At 36.0% G+C, this 20797-nt stretch overlaps 1 protein-coding gene across 2 annotated transcripts in view; it reads right to left on the bottom strand.

The window, feature by feature from the left end:
- Window positions 1-1814: 1814 nt before the first annotated feature.
- The window catches only part of RAB28 (RAB28, member RAS oncogene family), a 68775-nt gene continuing 49792 nt past the window's right edge, over window positions 1815-20797 (bottom strand). The window contains exons 5-8 of one of the 2 annotated variants that reach the window (XM_069856309.1): window positions 13810-13913; window positions 9522-9599; window positions 3288-3388; window positions 1815-2491 (exon numbers count right to left, since the gene is read on the bottom strand). In XM_069856309.1, the coding sequence (XP_069712410.1) occupies window positions 3293-3388; window positions 9522-9599; window positions 13810-13913 (278 nt within the window). In that variant the 3' untranslated portion in view covers window positions 1815-2491; window positions 3288-3292. The remainder of the gene's footprint in view (window positions 2492-3287; window positions 3389-9521; window positions 9600-13809; window positions 13914-20797) is intronic. The other variant, XM_069856310.1, reaches the window with a different exon arrangement.

Below are 20797 nucleotides of genomic sequence, written 5' to 3'. Positions count from 1 at the left end.
TAATGGATCTAAACGAGGCAGGAAGGGTATGGAAAGGCAGGGAGAGTGGAAGTCAGTATACAATACAAAAAATCTGAGGAGGTTAAGAGGGGCAGCAAAAGGAGGGGCTGAGGGCACAAAAGACAGGATTCCTGGTTAGCATAAATAATATACGTGTATGTTAGGGAGGAAGAATGAGAGCAGCTTGGAAATGTAAACAAAAATATCTTAAGAGGGGGCACAGCTTTAACACAGCAAATGGTGAAAAGATCAATGGGAACAAAGCACAAAAGGAGGTACAAGCCAAAGATGACTAAAAAAATCAGACATTGAGAATAAAAGATAGTGATGAGATAGAGACATAGAATCCATCCATAAAATAGCTTGGAGCAGGACATGTTTCACAGCCATCATAGTGCAGGATGACCCCGCATGTAAAAGCAAAATTTCTTTATTATTCAGGGTAATAATGGGCTTTGCCTATCAAGATACAAAAAAGTATTTTCTTCTGAAAAGACTACAGAAGGTTTTAAGAGAAAAGCAGCATTTGTTTTTTTATGACCATGCCACATCTTACTGGGAAGTAGGACTAGAAGTTGACTCATGCACACTAGAGAGATGGCACCAAGCTGTCTGGCTGAGTCAGGCTCATCTCCTCAGGGAGGGGGCACCTCTCGTGAATATGTGAATGCATGGGTAGAGGTCAGCACACAAACTCACCAAAAAAATGAGGTTCAAAAAATTTACCACATATTTGGAGGGCAAAAACTTGTAAACTTACCAGCTACTTCAGAAAAACTGTTTGAACAGAAGTTCTTCTCTTCTGATGGCAGTGGAAGATAGTTCACCTCTCAGCTGCATTTAACTATAAGGTAGAGATACGCGGTGAGGCATGAGCTCCATGAGACAGGAGCAAGAATACGGACTGTAAATATAGAATAAATTATTTACTGCAAATTCACACCAGCCTTAATGTAGAATAATTTCTCAGTATCTCTGCTTGTTTCTTAGAACTTCCCATATTTGAATGATAAAATATTACAACGCTGTCATTATCAGGCTGTTATAAAACTATGTGTCAAACTGCACACTGAATGGTTTAAAAGTGAATTTAGCTTTTCAATGAATTTGGAATACACCAAAATAAAAACAGATAATGCATTTTCACCATCTGTAATCTTTTTTTTTTAACCTAGTTAAAATAGTTTAACTCTTTATTAAACTATTAATGCTTTATTAGTTCCAACTTTTAAGCACTTGCTGGAACTGCTTAATAGGAACACTCACTTGAAGGACCTTACCACTTTCACTTATGATATATAAGCTTCCTTCGCTCAGCTTCATTAATTTGCTAGATCTCCAAGTGTTTCTTTATAAGAAAACACATTCTAAAGTTAAAACAAGAAAAGTTTTCTTGTGTGGTATCAAGTTGGCTTAACACTTTTCTCTCCTTAGCCCTGTATTCAGATGTGCCAGGAGAGAACTGCATACCTAAAGAGACTGCCACAAAAGGAACAGGGGAGAAGTGTGATGATCACAGAGCAGACAGCTTTTTATTTGTCTTTTACTCTGAATTAGAAAGGGAAGAGTACCAGGCCAAAAGTCATCCAGTTAGTTATTAAAAATGACTGATCCTAATTGATCTATCAACAGTTTCTAATGCATGCTGAATATTTCACTCAACATTTACAGTCCATGTTCATCCATATTCGTGAAGACATATGAACGTATCTACTACTGCAAGAAGTAACGCTGATGTGGTAATAAAAATACACAGCACAGAAACCCTTGCATTTTTCAGAGCATCCATGGAGATAACTTGAGACTGCATAAAATATTTTAATATTACAGCTTTATTTCAAGCACTGTTTCTTAGTGGATACAATTTATACATTTTGCACTATGTATATATATTAATAGAATACTTCCTAAATTATCCCTAGATAAAATATATTACGTTGTTAAAATTATTCCAGCAACCGCTTTTCCAAGTTACATTTCACTGAGTGTTAGTTCAGATCACAGGTGAAAAAGGAAAAAAAAAATTTAAAACACTTTGGCAAAATACCCTTCCATGACGATTTCTTGAAAAGTATTTTGAATGCAAGACTTCTTCATCCATTTTCATCAGTCAAGACAGAAGGAAATATATAAACACATACTCCTTTATTTAAATATAATCTAAAATAACCAAGATCTTAATTTTTCAAAGTGTGTGGTCCCCTGTTTGAATGTCATCCAGTCAAAAAACTGCCTGCTGCTTCTCAACATACAATGGTGCAAGACGTTTTTGAAACCTCTAATTGCATTGTTGCGATTGGTCACTGTTAAAACAAAGTTCCTGGTAACCCCAGAGCCTGTGCCAGGAGCACCAGTAGGAGGAGCGCCAAAGGTATCAAAATGGAGAAGAACAGCATGGTCACTGAACTGCACACATCGAGCTTCTAGGAGGGTTAACGGTTCTTGTCATGGGCTCCTGACTGTAGTTGACAATATCTGCCTTCACCACCCTCTGTCATAAAAGAAAACACAGTAACAATCAGAAACTATAATCTTCATGCTGGCAAAGCATTCAACAGATATCTTACTGAGAAATACAAGGCAAAATAGACACCTTTTAGAGTTTTTTTAATTACCTTAAAGAAAGTCTGATTGGGTTCTAATTCTCATTCTAAATACCAGTTTATCCATAATAAGCAGAAGGAAGTACCTTGGTAGGTTTTCACAACACCACAAATAGAATGTGATTTTTTTGCAAAAGCAATTAATACAGTTTTACTTCCATGAATTTTTTTTGTCTGGAAGTAATAAAACAATATTTGTTTACAAAGACTAGGTTATGAATTCTTTAAGAATAACTGCTTAAATAGTAATTGAAAATTGTACAGAAGTTTGTCTTTTGGTCTTTACTCCAAGCACTGCACAGGAGAGTATGGACAGAATTCAAAAGCAGAATGTAAAACACAACCATATTTCAAAAAAGCTTTGATAAGCAGGCTGACTAAAGACTAAGTTAACATAAGAATCTCCTCATACCATAAATATTTCCTAATACAGATGTAATATTTTGAATATACAGCACTGAAGGACCTTCCTAATATATTAACATGAAGTATTTCAAAATTTCTATGAACTATTTGGTTACTAGAAGCACTAAGTAATTGTACAGAGTTCTAGATTAATATTTTAAGTATTACAAGTACTTACAGATATAAAATATATTTTTTCCAATAGAACTTACTGTAACAGTTGTTACTTCACATAAAAGCAATGCAGTTTGAAAAAAACCCCAAGTTTTCTATCAATACCTGAACTACTGCATTGAGCACACTTTGCTCTGGCAGTTGGAAGTGTTGTGGCGCTCGTTATCTTCTTCAGGATATTTCACTAGTTCTGCCCTGACAACATGCTGTTAATCATGTATCAACATAATGGATAGAGGGCAAGCAGAGGAAAGTAAAAAGGAAAGAGAAGGAAAAAAAATGGAGAGATTGATCAGTAGTTGAAAAGAGCAAATGAATGACAACAAGACTATGCAGAAGCAAAACAAAAGTGCATTTCTTTTCTGTAGAGCATCATGTCTAGCTGAAAGCATCATTATCAGCATCAGGGCTGAGAAGGAACAGAATGAAAGGAAGGCAATTCAGCAAAGAAAATATGACAATGGCCTATTCCTTAAGCCTAGGATACTTACATATCACATTAGTCAGCTTCCTATCAAAAACTGTAACAAGTGCATTAGATGCACACATGCATATTTTCCATTATCTATCACATTATAACTGAATACAGAATCAAAACCAGTGACAAACTAACAACCTCAAATCTAAGTACTGCAAAGTTTTGACTTCTCTTCACCCCATATAAAAACAAAAGGTTCTCATCTTTCCCCTTGAAGATGAACAAAACTGTTGAAAGTTTTCTCACTATTCATAGTGTTCAGGCAAAGGGAAAAAAATCACAGAACAATTTCAACAAAGAAGTAACAGAAAAGGTCAGCTTGCTATGAAAGATATCCTAAACCAGTTTAATAATTTTCTTAAACACTTCAACTTTTACACAACGTATTTTCAAGATGACAATGAATGGATGAATGAATAATACTGTTTTTTAAAGGAAACTATCTATACCTGGATTATATGAATATATAAACAGTATATGCCAAAGATTACCTCTGTAAATAAAACCCACATGTCAAACAAGCAACAATTGTTGAATTGGCTGGGAAGGGATCTGGATTTATTAGCTGCTGAGCTGATTTACTGTTCTTGAATTTAATTGATCACATTCATATTATCTTATCTAGTGGACAAGAGTGTTGATTTACTGGACTCCTGGCCTGATGTTATCAAGGAAAAGGTTGCCAAATCCCATGTTAGGCAGTAGCAGGAGTTTTAGCATTAAACAGTGTTATCTGAGTTCACAGGACCTAGTTTCTTCATTCCAATCTTTCGACTGGAGCTGAGGCCTGGGGGGGCGAATCTTGCAATCAGTAGGCAATTAGTCGTTCCTCAAAACTTTGCTCTAAATCCCATCCTGTAAACACAGGCAGGTTAGTGACCCATGCTTAGGCAGGTTGTAGCAAGAAGCTGACTATCATAAATGACTTGGATTTTCTAAAGGAATTTCATCTAAATGAGGGTAAAAAAAAAAACCACTGCAACAGTTCTTTTATTAACTTAATTGAATTAAATACTTGGGCTTCGTTGTATCAGTTTCTTTGTCAGACACACCACCACCATGGTTTAAACCACTCTTAATAAGGGAAACAACCTTTCTTGGTGCAGGTGCTCTAAATTCCAGATCTGACTTATCTGCCAAACTTTTTATTGTACCAATCTGGCACACACTCTAGTGTGCTGAACTGGCATGCAGTAAAAGAGAAAACTACACACCATTTACAAAAATGCTAGCTCTTGCCAATGCTAATGAACAAAGCTGTACCCCATGCATTTTTACACTACAGTTGAAAGTACAAAATATAGAAAGAAAAACATTTGATTAGTAAAGGAGCTATTTCCTCAAATTTCATCAGACCCTTGCAATTTAAAAGGGAGAGTATTTTGAGGACTGAAAATAAGTCAGAATCTGCAATTTTCTTACTTTGGAAATGTGCCACATCAAAAACATGCTCTACTTTCCAGTCATGCATAAAAAGTAATCTAGTTCTTTGTTTCGCCACGGTTTTGAGCAAATAAAGGTTTGATTAACAGTCATCTCAGCATGTTAAAAGACAAGGATTAGTAGCTCTAGCTGAGATAGTTTAAAAACTTACCACCCCCAAATGCCTGTCCTATTCCTCTGCTGGAGGTCACTGCTGCCAAAGGACAGCTGGGGGAATGTAATGCGTACTTGCATCTCATTCACTTCAGCACAAAGTCTGGCAGCTTCACTTAGAAAGAACTTTCGGCAGCAGTTTAAGTTAAGCTGCTCAACTTCACCCTGATGTGGCCAACGCACACCATCACCTTCCATTTTCTGACTCTGCTGTGAGAGTGATAAATTCCAGCAAGAGGGCAGTAACATATAGCTTACATTGCATTGATATCAAGCTGCTGTGCTGTTTCCTAAAAAAATGCATGCAAAATAATCAAACTTCTAAGGCTTGTTCTCACAGTTAATTAACAGAAGCTGTGCTGTTAATTTGAAGGGCACCAGGAACCCCAACCACTTTTCACAAGAGCATCTGCAGTTCTGTCAGTCAAAGCTCAAGAGCCATGAGTCAAGCCCCACGAATGCATACAAGTTACAATGATGTGTTTGGGATTCCTGATACTTATTTCTAACCACCAATGAGTCACTTCTAAGATACTCCTGGTGACTGCGACAATTATAATTGATTTTAAAAACAAGTAATAATATCTTCAGGCATAAAATCAATGTGCTATAATTTTTAAAGCTTACTCTCAATACAAGACACTTGGTAATAATGAAGAAATACATCATAAAACATAGTTCACATACAGCATTTCACTGTTGGCATTTAACACAAACTCAGTATTATATCTTATACCTTATTACCACCTAGACTGAATGAAGACATCTAATGTTCTCTAACAAACACATTCGAGCAACAACCTTGTCTTTTTTTTTCAAATCAAGGAAACCTCACATTACAGAAAATACAGAAAATTCAAATATATAATCCAGTGTGTAAAGAGTGCACATCTGTAAAAAATAAAACGTATTTTACTCTTTGTTTAAAAGTTAAACCTAAGTCAACACCTGCATATTTACTGACTTAAGGGTGAGTCACACTTACTATTGTATTTTTTTGTTTGTTTATAGCATCTGTCTATCTATCCATCTATCCATCTATCTAACCCCTTTTATAGTCCAATAGCTAGAGTATTAAATGCCTAAAAATTTTAAGGAAGACATGCACATAACTGTTCTACAGTTTTAGGAAGCTCAGTGCCCATTTTACAGATGGAAAAAAAAACCAACAAAAAAACCACCACCACTCTAAGGAACCTGTACCTGTCACAAGTCACACAAAAAGTCTGTGGTAAACCATAAACTACTAAGGGCAGCACCATCTAACCTCCTTCCAGCCAAGAGACCAGCTCTATGCGTTTGGGAAACGGCATCAACACGTTACTTCAGTCTTTTCTGCTACAGACAAGGACATTTCTTGAGAGAAATGTATTAATGTTCATCACCCTGAGGACATGAAGGTTAAAGTTTTCCTTCTCCAATTTTATGTAAAAGCTTTACCCTTCCTATCTTAACAACTGACCAAGGTATTTGGTTCCATACAACAATGAACCTTAAGATACAGCTAACAGACAGAGGCTCTGATACAACTTCTCACTGACTTATATTTGAGCAATTCCTACAGCCCACTCAAAACAGCACTCTCAAAAGGAATCAAACATTTTACTGGCAACAAAGAACTATCACTTGATCAGAATAAATTGAAACTACGCTTGATTAGCGGGACCTTGCAAAATCTGGAAGTTGCTTTCCATCTCTCTCTTTAGCTACACAGACAGCTTAGCACAACACTGCAACTCTGCTGTACCTGAACAGCAATGATGATGTTTCTTTTCTGTCCAACTTAATTTACTGGTTTTGTTTCTACTTTTGTTGTTTTTCTTGGTTTTTTGTATTTTTTTCCCTGACAACTTCTTTTTTAATCACTATAGCTGAATTCCCATTAACACCGATGTGTGAGCCACAGTGAGTTTAATTTATGTACATTAACTCTTTATAGGTTATTGTACTGCAATTTGCATAATATAGACTTTGCCTAATCCATATATTGCATATTCCATTGACCTGCTCAACAAAATTAAAACTTGTAATTACAATACTGAGTTAGGAAGAAGCCTACTTAAATTTGATACCAATTTGACATAGAAAGTTATGTACTCTTGATTCAGGGCTATGTAGAGGTTCTTACTTTAAAAGCATCCTAAAAATAGACACTTTCTTTAGAAAGCAACAATTTTCTCTATCACTCCATATCTCATGTTCACTTTTAATTTTATGTATTTGCACACCCAAGTTACCACAACACCAAACAGCATAGAGAGGTCTAAGACTGATGTTCTGATGCTAACTGCACACCCAAACTAAAATTAAAGAACTCTATGTGCTGAATTATATATATGCAAACAATCCTAGAACTCAGAACATTAGATGAACGGTGCCTTAGTAATAAAGGATCCTTGAAAATATGCAATATTTCTCTACCTTTAAATTACAGCTTTTTGAAGGTCCTTAGCTTTGCTTGTTAGGTATGCACTAGAAGTACATTTTACCATTTTACTCTTTGCAATACAGTTTTCTAGTTAACCACGTCAATACAGATTGTAAACACTGCTGTGGCAAAACACTTTCAGAAATTACATATTTATTGTATATTTCAAAAGCTGGAGACCATGCTGTACATAAGAAACATTCTTTTAAATAAACCTGTTGACTTATTTTATGGTACTTGTTTAATGTTGGTAGCAACTAGCAGTCCCAGGATATTACACCACTAGAACAGCTACCTTATGGTCCAAAACATAAATTTAAAATAAGCATACTGTAATCTCAGACATCGTTACATAGTGAGGGTTGCCTTAGTAGTATAATCTTTGTTTTCAAGGTTTCTGAAACTGGGTTTGTATAAAAGCTTTTTGGTTTAAACCTATATACACAGTCTTCCCGGCAGGAAAATTATTTTTAGAAGCAGAAACTAGAAAGAAGGAGGTGGAAAGGGAAAAGGGGCTATTTTAGAAAACCTCTTGCCTGATTGCTTATTTGAACAATTAAAACAAAATTGACTTCCATCTCTGATAGAGACAAGTACTCACATTTTAGTTCATGTAGTTACAGTTCAGATTTTTAAAAATAGTGAAAACATCTTTTCCCCCCTAACTTGTAACATCATAAAACAATGTTCTCATTAGAGCTGTTTTGCATAGATTGATTACTGAACAGCATGAACTGCAACAATACTCTGCTACAGTTCAGAGCAGGACATGCAGTTTTGCTATGCATGCACAGTGAAATCATTATACTCACATCCTTAACTCAGTGCTAACCAACATAAAGAACATGGGGGACAACCTTCTTGGTGCCCTTCCCACCTATGTTTGGAAATCTCTCTCGGCCATTTCTTACTGCAGAAGAAATGGCAGAAAATCCCCAAGGTAACACTCATAACACAAAGAACTAAACATAAAATGCACGGACAGAAACCATGCAGCTCCTTTAGGGGAAGATTATTTGGGACTGGTATAGTGAGAAAAATAATTGTGGATGCCAGTGAGCCGGAACAGCTACCCAAATCCATGATTCCACAGGTCTGACTGCAGTTGAGAATGGGTATGCTAAATCAGAATAAAATCCATTTCTCATCTGCACATCAGAATAAAATGAGAAATAAGAGAATACAAACTCAATATTTTTTCCCCAAGGCAGACAAACACTACAAAGGAAAGTATTCTTGTCCTGTATTATATGTGCACACAATAAAAACTGAAACATGATATTAACCAAACACAGGATTTGACTTAGTTAATTCCTGACTCTGTGACTGACAAATAATAATTTTTCTTGTATGTCTAATAAGAATATTGATTTAGAACATTTCCACTCACAGAACTTTGTACCTTCTATCACCTAAATTTGTAGTGTTCTAAAATTATAGTTTTATAAATATACAAAGACTTAAAAAGAAAACATCATAAAAACCTGTATCTGACATCCATATACAGTCATTAACGTATGAGTGTCTTCCACACCTTTATACGCAAGTAGAGAGGTTTTAATTTGTATAACAATTTTAAGTATAGTTTTAAACAAACAGCTCTCAAATTAGTTTTTTCCTGATTTTTGACATATGTTTTCTTGTTTTAGCAACTATATCATGACAGAAAAACAAAGAATTGCTATGTTAAGAAAAGCTGTTATGAAAGTAAACAATGCTCTTCAGAACAACAGATGCAGCTTGCTTTAAAGACAACTATTAATTTGCAGTGGTATTATTGTTTTAATACTAAATAAAATGCTAAGAAAAAAAAAACCAGGTATTTGTGGAAAATCACCTGTGATTGTTCCAATTCTGCTTTGTTTAATTTGATGCCGAGTATATCAGCAGCAATTCTCTGAAAGCACAGAAAGACCTATGGAAAAAAAATAAATTGCCTTTAAATGACTAAAAACAGACACCCTTGAGGTTCCTTCAAATACATCAAACCATTCTTGAATTGTAAACAACAAGATATACAAAATTATGATCTGCATAAAACATCTGAGAATAACCTCCCCTTGTACATGCAATTTTGTTTAAAAATTTGAGAAAATAATTCAACAATGGTACAAGGAATGAACAGTATGCTGGATTGTTAAGCAACACTTCTACTCTGCCTCCAGAGACCTAAGTTTAAACAAGATTTTACACAATCCACCTCTCAAATACTACTCGCAGTGCTATAAAATATGAATAAGGGTATTCACTAATGTTTAGCATGAGAATACATTACCAGTGTACTGTGCAACAGAGATGTAGGTTTCTGAAACCAAGAACAACAGAACTGTGCATCAACATCACCAAAACTGCTACTGCACATGTTTAAAAGACATCAGCAGTATGAAAGCCAAGCAATGATATATTTGTTCTGAAGAGTCTTGCAAAACATTATGTGTGTTACACTGACCAGAAGTGATCTAGGAAATCAGCAAAGTGGTGTACAGCATGCGACAACGTGGCAGAGTTTGACTTTGGACACGGTTTGACAGCTAAGGTGGGGTGGCAATAATATCTTAAAATAACTTTTACTTCATCCCAATCCAGTCCACCAACCTTACTGTTTAGGCAGCTGCATTTTAAATGAGACTGAAGAACACAACAGATGTTAATGAGGAGCAGCTCAAGCTTGCGCTGTTGCTGAATGTTGTATTGTCAGGCTATACGTTTATTACATACATGTGGTTGTTTGGCTGAGCTTACCATCTAAACTACTAACAAACATTGCTTTTCATCATGCAGTTGTCACCGCAAAAAGTAAAGCCTGTGTAAGTGCATTTAGTCATTTTCAATGAAAATTCATAAAAATACCATTTACACTATTTCTTCTTCAGGTCAGGAAGGCCAAGGCGCAGCTGGAGTTGTACTTGGCAAGGGAAGCGAAGAACAACAAGAAGGGCTTCTACAGGTACGTCAGTCAGAAGAGGAAGGCTAAAGAGAACGCACTCCCACTCAAGGGTGATCTTGTATCAACAGACGAGGAGAAGGCTGAGATACTTAACATTTTTGTCCCAGTCTTCACTGACAACTGCTCTCCTCACCCCTTCTGGGCCATGGGACAATAAGATGGTGACCAGGGGGTTAACCCCTCCCACTCTAGAGGAGGATCAGGTTTGTGACCACCTGAGGAATCTGAACATATATAACTCTACGGGACCTGATGAGATGCATCCGAGTCCTGAGGGAACTGGCTGATGTGATTACCAAGCCACTCTCCATGATATTTGAAAAGTCATAGCAGTCAGAATTTCCTGGTGACTGGAAGAAGGGTAACATTGTGCCCATTTTTAAAAAGGGTAGAAAAGACGACCCTGGGAACTACTGACCTGTCAGCCTCACCCCTGTGCCTGGGAAGATCATGGAACAGATCCTCCTAGAAGTTAAGCTTAAGCACATGGAGGAAATGGAGGTGATTAACGGCAGCCAGCACGGCTTCACCAGGGGCAAATCCTGTATGACCAGCTTAGTGGCTTTCTATGATGGGGTAACCACAGCAGTGGACATGGGTAAACTGACAGATGTGATCTATCTGGACTTCTGTAAAGCCTCTGACACAGTCCCCCACAACATCCTTCTGTCTAAATTGGAGAGATGTGGATTTGATGGGTGGACAGTTCAGTGGATAAGAAATTGGTTGGATGGTCAAGTGCAAGGTCCTACACCTGGGTCAATACAGGACTTGGGGGTGCTGATTGAAGAGAATGTGATCCTGCCCCTCTACTCCATTCCTGTGAGACCCCACCTCGAGTGTTGTGTCCAGTTCTGGAATCCTCAACATAAGAAGGATATGGAACTGTTGGAAAGAGTCCAGAGGAGGGCTACAAAGATGATAAGAGGGTTGGAGCACCTCCAATATGAAGACAGGCTGAGAGAGTTGGGGTTGTTCAGCTTGGAGAAGAGAAGGCTTCGAGGAGATCTTATAGCGGCCTTCCAGTACCTCAAGGGGCCCTACAAGAAAGCTGGGAAGGGACTGTTTACAAAGGCATAGAGTGGTAGGACTAGGGGGGAATGGCTCTAAATTGGAGAGGGGAAGACTTAGACTAGACATTGGGAGGAAATTCTTCACAATGAGGGTGGGTGAGGCACAGGTTGCCCAGGGAAGTTGTAGCTGCCTCATCCTTGGAAGTTTTCAAGGCCAGGTTGGATGAGGCCTTGGGCGGCCTGATCTAGTGGGAGCCATCCCTGCCCATGGCAGGGGGTTGGAATTACATGATTTTTAAGGTCACTTCCAAGCCAAACTATTCTATGATTCTTGCACCTGACAAGGAAACTAGTAATGAATTAGCGGCATAATCAACAAGCCACAGTAGCTTCCAAAACAATTTCTCTTTCTATAACTAGTTATCTAGTCTTGTTCTAGTCTACTAGTACCCATAGCAAGAAAGGGAAATCCTGAATAGGCTTATCTTTCCCAAAGACCTACTTTAACTCACACCAGTTTCTCAGGTGTACTGAGCTTTATCACCTGCCATGAGGATGCTTTGCGCACAAAACATTAGGCATGAGTTCAGTGCTTTAGTTATGCAGTTTGATAGACAGTAAGACAGTCAATTATACTAAATCATTCATTCAAGTTTTTCTCCCCTGAGGAGGCTTTTGGACTTTTCTATGTACATAAAATTATCTTTTGCAAATGAGTCTGTTGGAAAGATCTGAGGTAAACAAAACAAATCATTTCTCTTAACTGAGTATTTTAAGACCCTTCTAGTCTACATCCACAGTAGTAATGGATGGCCTCTTAAATCACTGACCAGGGCAAACACCCCATCTTTTCCTGCACAACTACCCAAATACACGATGATTTTGAAAGGTCAGCATGCAGTAATAGTGAAAGTATTAGTTCAAATCTATTTTGAAACTAAAAATGGAAGTACTGTAAACTATATCTCATACCTTCTTTTGCTAGAAGATACTTAAACAAAGACTTCTGCTTAATGCTTTCCTGGTATGTTGAGATTTGCTTTTGGTTTTGAACAGTAAGTTTACAAAATTTCAACCAGTATAGATAGTGGGGAAATGTTGTAATTCATTAACCAATTAAAAAGATGTAAAAAATATTTCGTCATAGTTTGTAATGTTAACTACATCAACCTTATAAAAAGAACTGCCTTTTCTTCCTGTTACCAAATCCCACAAAAAGGTTGTCTCCTTGAGAAAGGAAACATTTCATCAGATATACACTTCATTGACTTAAGTATTATAATTTTTTTCTTCTGTTTCTAGCATAAAAATGCTTGAATTTCCACACTAGAAATAAAAATTTATGCCAATGATTTAACACAAATATAACGAAAACCAGGATTCACCACACTTTTATCAGCAGTATTGTTAGACTTCACAGAATAACTATTATCTCACAAAATGTGGCAGTCCAACATGGAAGTCTCAAAGACTTAAATTATGTTGTCATAAATAAAAGACAGATACAGGACCAGTTTATGGGAATGACAAAGTCATTAGGCATGTGACAGATACCAAGGAAAACAATTGTGTGGTTTAATTTGACTGATACAGTCAACTGAAAAAGAACCTTTTCTTCCACAGGCTTCCAACTAAAACAAATAAGCCGGCTAGCTCAGAGTCAAAAGATTGTTAAAAAATGTGCTCTGCAAAGCATTACAAATACCAAAATATTCAGATTTCAATGGACTTGCAGAGGGAGTGTCTCTCATGGCTCAGGATACATATTAAAAACTTGATCACAATAGGGCCCACTGACATTACCAACTGCTGAAAGTTTCTATATTGGTGTTCCTCCACCTGAATTGAAGGAACAGATTAAACTGCAAGCTGACAGCAAACAAATCCAGTTGGTCTTAGTTCTCATGGTAATGTATAAGCTAAACCACTTCCATATTAAGATCTCAAACTGCAAATCAGAGGATAAGCCACTGTAATTAATAAAGAACATACACACACAGAGATCAAATTTTTCATGCAAGTAGGAAGGCAAAAAGGACATGTAGCAGCCAAAGTTCTCAATGGTTTGATACGTGAAGTACAATAATACTACTATATCATTTCCCAGAATAATGGCTTTCTTAAAAAAAAGAAAAAGACATCTACCAGGACTTTTTCTTACTTACAGAATCTCCTGTCTTGGCTGACACGAAATGGCTACTGAAATTGTTTTCCTGACAAAACCGTTGGTGCTTGTCAGCTTTCACTGTGCGCATATGCTCCAAGTCAACTAAAAATAAGTTGAAAAAAGGAAACATTACTATAATGGAGCCCACTTGGCTACCTGCCTTAGAAATTATTCATCAGAAGCACATAAGATGTAATATTTTCCTTTAAAGATGTAGGCAAATCAAAACTTCTTTCTTCTTATAGTCATTTGCAAAAATAAAAATAAGTACCTCACATATATTTTGCTTACAAAACTAAAATGAAACCACAACTAAAATTCTACAGCCAAATGCAACAAATTCATACCTGAAATAAAAGGCTAATTAATTTCTGGATACACACAATAAATTTGTAACAATTTTACTGATAACTACGTAGAAATACCTGAGATAGAACTAAATTTCGTGCATTCCTTTTGCAAGCGCAATACATACTGGAGATCCCAGTGTAATTTAAAGACTTTCACAAAATAGAGTTCACCAAGTAAATCTGAATCTACATATTTTTTTCTAAGTAAAAAATGTGAATGAGTTAGGGAATTTTATTACAGAATATAGCACAGCAGCAGCATTCACTATAATTAAAAATTTGAGCTGAGTAAAAACATTGATGCTTAGCTATTTGCATATGAAGTTTTCAATTCCAGAAATGCATGGTTCAGAAAATTAAAGACAGCCAAATGCACATTTCAAGAATTTTCATTTTTATCATTTTATGACCATTGGAAGCAGAGCAAAGCTTTCAAATAGTGTTTTATGTTGAAAAGCACTGGTTGCTTCCAAAACAACATGGAACTCAAGTCCTGCACAGGTTTTATTGTGTACATTCCAGTTTCTCCAAATCTGATCCTAAGGTAACTGGAAACTATATTGAACAGTTTCTCTTTTTATTGCATTACAGTTCCTATAAGGGTGTTGACTCAATGCCGTCAAATTATAAGGCAAATATATTCAGAAGGATTTAAGGACAACCAGGCTCTTTGAGTCAATACAGGAAAAAAAACTTAAACTGATTTCCTGAGGAAGGGACCCAACTGACTTGTAAAAACTTGTAAATTTGCAAATCTAGTAAGCCTGCATAATAGTGTCATTTGATTATCAGCTGAAAAAAATGCTCCCCTACTACATAAAAGGCTTTATTTTAAAATTATATTGGAGGTCTTTAATTTGTAGGCTCTGGAGATTTTCTTTTGGAGATTTTTAGTCTAACAGGGGATTCCTACACCCCATTTATACTGCTTACCTTGGTTAATGTGGAGGTTTTGCCACATACTAGTGTTCCTTGCACATCAGTAAGGCTTTGTTTATAAGAACAGGCCTAAAATCATCCGGTTACCACAGGCATTAATTTGTGAAGGACTAAAATACTAAGCTATTAACACTAACATTTGTAGTACAGATTTTCATAATACTAAAGGTAGAATACATAGTTTCATAAGAAAATGAGGAGAACAAACGCATTTACTAAGATAAAACCCAAAGTCAATAACAATTTTGTTTAAAACTCCTGCAGTCTACGTAACAGTTACTTTTTTATCTGAAAAATAACTACCAGAAAAGAGCCTCTGTTGAAATGCTTTCAAGAATAAAATACACCATCCTGCCTAACCCAGAATATTAATTATTATTTTTACTCTTCACACATTATCTTTAGGTGCTGCTTGGAAAACACAACAGTGAGATTATTGTTTTGAGAAAAAAAATATACTTTTTTTCTTCATTTTTATTTGACAAGCTCGAACTTTAACCCCACCTACAAATTTCACTCACCGTATTTATTTGACTATACCTGAACTCCAAAAACCTACACATAGTTAAAATAAAAATACACAAACAGATAGATAGATAGCATTCACACTGTAGCCCTCTAAAATACCATGGCATGCTTACGTAAGACTGTAACATGCGAGCTTGTCTTTAAACTCTCTTTCCCAGGAAGGAAAGAGTAAGGAGTGGAAGAACACAACATGCTAAAAGGCTGATGAATTTTCAGGAAGAAAATGTCACTGCCGTATTGGAAATCATATCCTCAAATGCCTCCTATGTTCTATTTGAAGAAACACGGAGAATAATAGTGGAGCATATACTTCACTACAGTAGAGATATCAAAGGCACACAAGATGTTAGATTCTAACAGACTGGAAGTGAAAAATCAAGCTGAAGTTATGTTTCTGATTTTTTGTAATTCTCACTCCCTCTTCCAACATACAAGTATTTCACCTTGTGCCTTCCAAATTATGGGCAGTCTGCTGCGAACTGTACAGTTACTGTTACGCCAGATAACTGCCAGGCAAGGCAACTGTCCATGTGCACACTCTCAGCCCATAGCAAATGCAAGGCCATTCATGTTACATTAGCTCTCAATGAAAGAGGGCACAGTTTTAGTACAAGAAAAGGGTTTCAAGCATTAATAAATATTTAACTACAAAAAGTTGCAGTTCATAGTCAATGAAAGATGACTATGCTAACTCAATTTACTTTGCATTGCCACAGGCTACGGGCGTAATCATAGACAGTTACCGAAGATCAGCTAAAATGCAGTGAATGGTTACCCTTACCCTCCAGTCTTTTTTTTTTTTTTTGGACATCTGACATTGGTCAGCTCAACAGGCAGAATTCTTAGCACACCAGGAGATAAGTCTTGTCCAGCTTTTATTTAGACACCACAGCAAAAAAGACTTTAAGGAGGGATTTGGAGGAGAAAAATGATTTTCTAAAAAGATGTTTATAAGGAATGCAGGGACTTTAACAGCTGGCCCATGTGGGCTGGTTTGATGAGCCAATTAACAGCAGGAATAGATATCTTCGGATGAAGGATGATACTAGAATGCACTTAAGCCATGAGAAGTTTAAAGGAAAAGATAAATAAGTTTTGGATAGAAAGAATGAGAAACAGATACATAAATACAGTTTGATTTTACAAAGCATGAAAATGATCTCACAGAGTACTCTAAATGACTAAATAACATTGAATTGGCTAAGAAAATGGAATTACTGAAATTAAGATGCAAAATAAGAACCTTTTAACTGTGGTGATGGTTGTAATAAGCTATATCTAAGAAAGGTCTCAAAGAAAGAATATGCATGATTTGGACACACATCAAACACAAACACATAGTGAAAGATCCAAAGCAAAGTTTACATGCCAGATGGCACGGTCATCTTCATCTGAAGTGAATGACAAAGACAACAGCAGGTGAAAGTTAATAGGTCCATTTTTACCAACTAGAATTTAAATTGATGGCTAGAAATTCACAACAGGATATCTAAAGGAGACACAAATATTCTAGCTTCAAAAGTAAAAACAGATTTATCTATTTGCAAACAGTATATCCCTAAAGCACACAAATGTTACAAATCAGTTCTTTGGATTAAACCCTTCGGCAAACTCTGCTATCTACATTAATAAATTATGTTTTCTGATCACAAAAAGCTAAAGCAACTCCAAGACGTGTAAATTTTACAGAATACAGTGAGGACACTAATCTATCATTTCTAAAATTATAAAGGTCCTAAAAACGGGAGCAACGAGAACAGCAGTTAAAGTAGAAGTCAGCAAAGCAATAGATAAAATGTCAAAGAAGTATAAGAACTTTGCTAATTACTTGACTATACAGGAATCATTTAGTATATTTGCATTAAATGGAATACTTAAATAAACCACATGAGAACTGGAATCAGGAGAAGCAGTGGGACATCACGGGCAATGGGAAAGGGAGAGAAATAATTCATTGTATTGTTTCCCTGATTGGCCTGATGAGGAAAGAAAAAGAGGCTTGTCGGACCCCAAAGTCATTATGAAGTCCCTTTCTAAGAAAAAAACATCCACAACATTGGCTGCTGCCATTTGCTCATTTTTATGCCTGAAATACACACCGAAAGGTTCATGTGACAACTACATAAAAAAACCCAAACCATAGTTGCCAGATGTTGTCAAAAAATTACCTCCATTGTCTTAATTCCCCTCTTTCGTGGCTGTTTCTAACTAGTCAAGAGCTCAGCCTTTTGCTTCTCTGGAATCAAACCAAACATTCACTTTCAAGCTTCTCTGGTGTGAAGAGTTATTTCAATTAAAGCTAGGGAGATAAACTGCTGCTCCATAACAAACAGGCCTATACGTGTTCAAAAATATGGGTATCCCATAAAGATACAAGCACAGGAAAAATACATTAGGAACTTCAGGAATTCAGATATGACTTGCACCAAGCCAGACAGACCCTAGTGAAAAATCTCACTTTGCAGATGAAACCAGCATAGATCAGTGTCTGCTGTAGCAAAAGCAGGTAAGGCTTACACTTGTTTATCATGAACTCTGCAGAGTTCAATTTTGATTTGTAGGTGAGACTAAACAGAGACCTAGCGAGGTGGAAAAATAAAACAGAATCTAGGAGACAAGTATGAAACTCCCATAGAAATCCCAAAGATACTCCCTCTAAGGCATTCCTGGAAATGTGAGATAAAAATATCTGGTGAGAGGAAAACTGCAGAGAGATGTGGTTAGATCACATCTTCAGGTTATTTACAGAAACAACATTTTCATTATTCTTTTAATTTCTACTATACATCACTTATTTGCAGTGAAAAGCTGATACAGTGCTAACTCAAAATGGAAAAGGAAATTGTATTTTAAATGACTGCAAGCAAGACTAGATACCAAATGATAGAAAAATTCTGAGCAAACACTTGAGACAGTTCAAACAGTTATTCAAAGTCAAATTCCTATATAACTTTACTTGAGAAACTAAGAGTCAGTTACTGAAATTTTAATTTATTTGGTAGTAACAAGGCAGTAAAAAACACTAAAAAGTGCTAGACAAAACAAAAATGGTTGATCTACAACCTACCCACACACAGCCACTCAATAGCAATTCAGTCTTGATTGAGTAATTATGCTTTTTTTAACTTGAGACTCTGAAACAACTAATGGTAAATTAATTAATGCCATATATGTTTCTCTTACAGTATTTAGATTATATGTACTATTCCTTTAAGATAAAAAAAGACTTACAACAAGGCACATGACATCACTGAGCAGGGACAAACAAGCATGTCCATTCATTCCATTCCACAATACATACGCAGAAAACCAATAGTCATGCAGCTTAAATACTACTTTAGATCACCTGCTTCAACAAAATTAACTAGAACAAATATAATCAGCTCACTAGAGTTTGCTTCAAGAAATAGTGTGATATCAAATCCCACAGCTGTATTGTCTTAAAATTAATTACAAAAAAAGGTGTAACAATTTACCAGAATAATACAACTGATACAAACATGAAGCCTGTAAGTACTTTAAAAAATGTATCATCAGCTAGAAGAATTATGAATGTTCCGGTTTTAAAAAATGTTGAAAATGTAATAATAGTGTATTTTTATTTGAATATTGTCACTCAAGCCTATAACTGCACATACTCTAACAAGACATCAGAACACCATTCATGCAGAATGTAGAGGCTGCTACTCATGCTGTTTAGTTCCCTTTCCCACAGGGCTGACAGTCTCTTCTTTCATAACATCACTGGAGAACTCCTCCAGGTAAAACTATCATTTTTTAAAGCTGGAAAACATCCATTTTGCATTAATCTTCCTTTCAGGTAATTCTGGAAGAAACACAAATATATAACTTGTACAGGTACTTCCAGGCAGCTGAAAAAATAGTGACAGTACTTGTTCAGAATGGCATAAACAGCTGAGTTGCATGCACAGTGTATGTTAAGTGAGTCTGAATGTTTCGTAGTTCATTGGCATTCCTTCTGGATCATGAGACTACACTTGTAAACTATAGGCCACTACAGAGTCATTTTGGACAATTATACCAGCAATAACTAACCTAACCGTTTTCTAAGCCATACGGATGAAAAGAAACATGAAAGAGACAGTTCAGAGAATTTCAATCAGAGGCATCTCTCCATTCAAATCTAACCATCTTTCACTTTCAAAGATTGCAATTGTAGTAACTGTGAGGGAATCTGTTACAATGGGGCAGTTACCTTATTTAAGCTAAACTTTTTGTTTTATTGATAATTACAGTATTCGCTATTAAAATTTGTATTAACACATAAAAGAATTTACAACTATCTGGTTTTGCAGATACTGTGCATATTAAAACTACTTCGTATTTTAATTTATCAAAGATAGGTTTAAAGTTATAAGTAAGCATCTATATTAATCTGGGCCACTGCACAAAAATATATTCTTTTATAGTGTGCTGTGAAAAAAGAAATATAAATCTTTCTGCAAAGTATTTGCAGCTGTTCACACAAGGTATACAATTACATAATGTTTAAATAATGAGCTATCACAACTAGCCCACACAGACATGACAAGTAAAACGCTTTAATAATTTATTAATTTGATTTACATGTGCTTAAAATTATGTACATATTTTCTCTTCTGAAAATACTCCAGGGTCATGAAAAAGGGGGCTATATATGATGATCTCTTTTTTCATCCTTTTTTTTTTATTATTATTCCAGATTGATTTTTTAAAAACAAACCTAGCTTGAGCACCTGAAAATCTAACAGAGTGATGAAGACAATACTCTTCTACAGTAATACCTTCATGCAGCATACACTCTTTAACAAGCTCAGTCAGTTGAATTTCCGAGTGTGGAATTTCTGCTTCTCCCACACATAAGCAAAAGCACATGAAAAAGAGAATAAAACCTGGATTTCTCTAAGATATGCCCAAATATCCACTATTCTAAAGAATAAAACAGAAATCACGATGAATACTGAGAGTAGCATTCTGAATAACAGGATCACTCTATCAGAACTCTGCTCCTCAGCACCTCAGCAGAGCATAGCTTGGTAGGTCCCACAGCTCTGGCCTCAAGAAACACCTCTCAAGCTTCTTCTGCCATAAGTAGTATTACCCAGCTTGAATTCCAATTCTGCCAACAGCCCAAATAAAATAATTTTTTTAAAGCAATAAAAAAATCTT

This window comes from Phaenicophaeus curvirostris, chromosome 4, assembly GCF_032191515.1.
Source record: "Phaenicophaeus curvirostris isolate KB17595 chromosome 4, BPBGC_Pcur_1.0, whole genome shotgun sequence".
NCBI lineage: Eukaryota > Metazoa > Chordata > Aves > Cuculiformes > Cuculidae > Phaenicophaeus > Phaenicophaeus curvirostris.
Note: the sequence above shows the minus strand (reverse complement) of the source record. Positions and strands in the feature narration are given on the sequence as shown.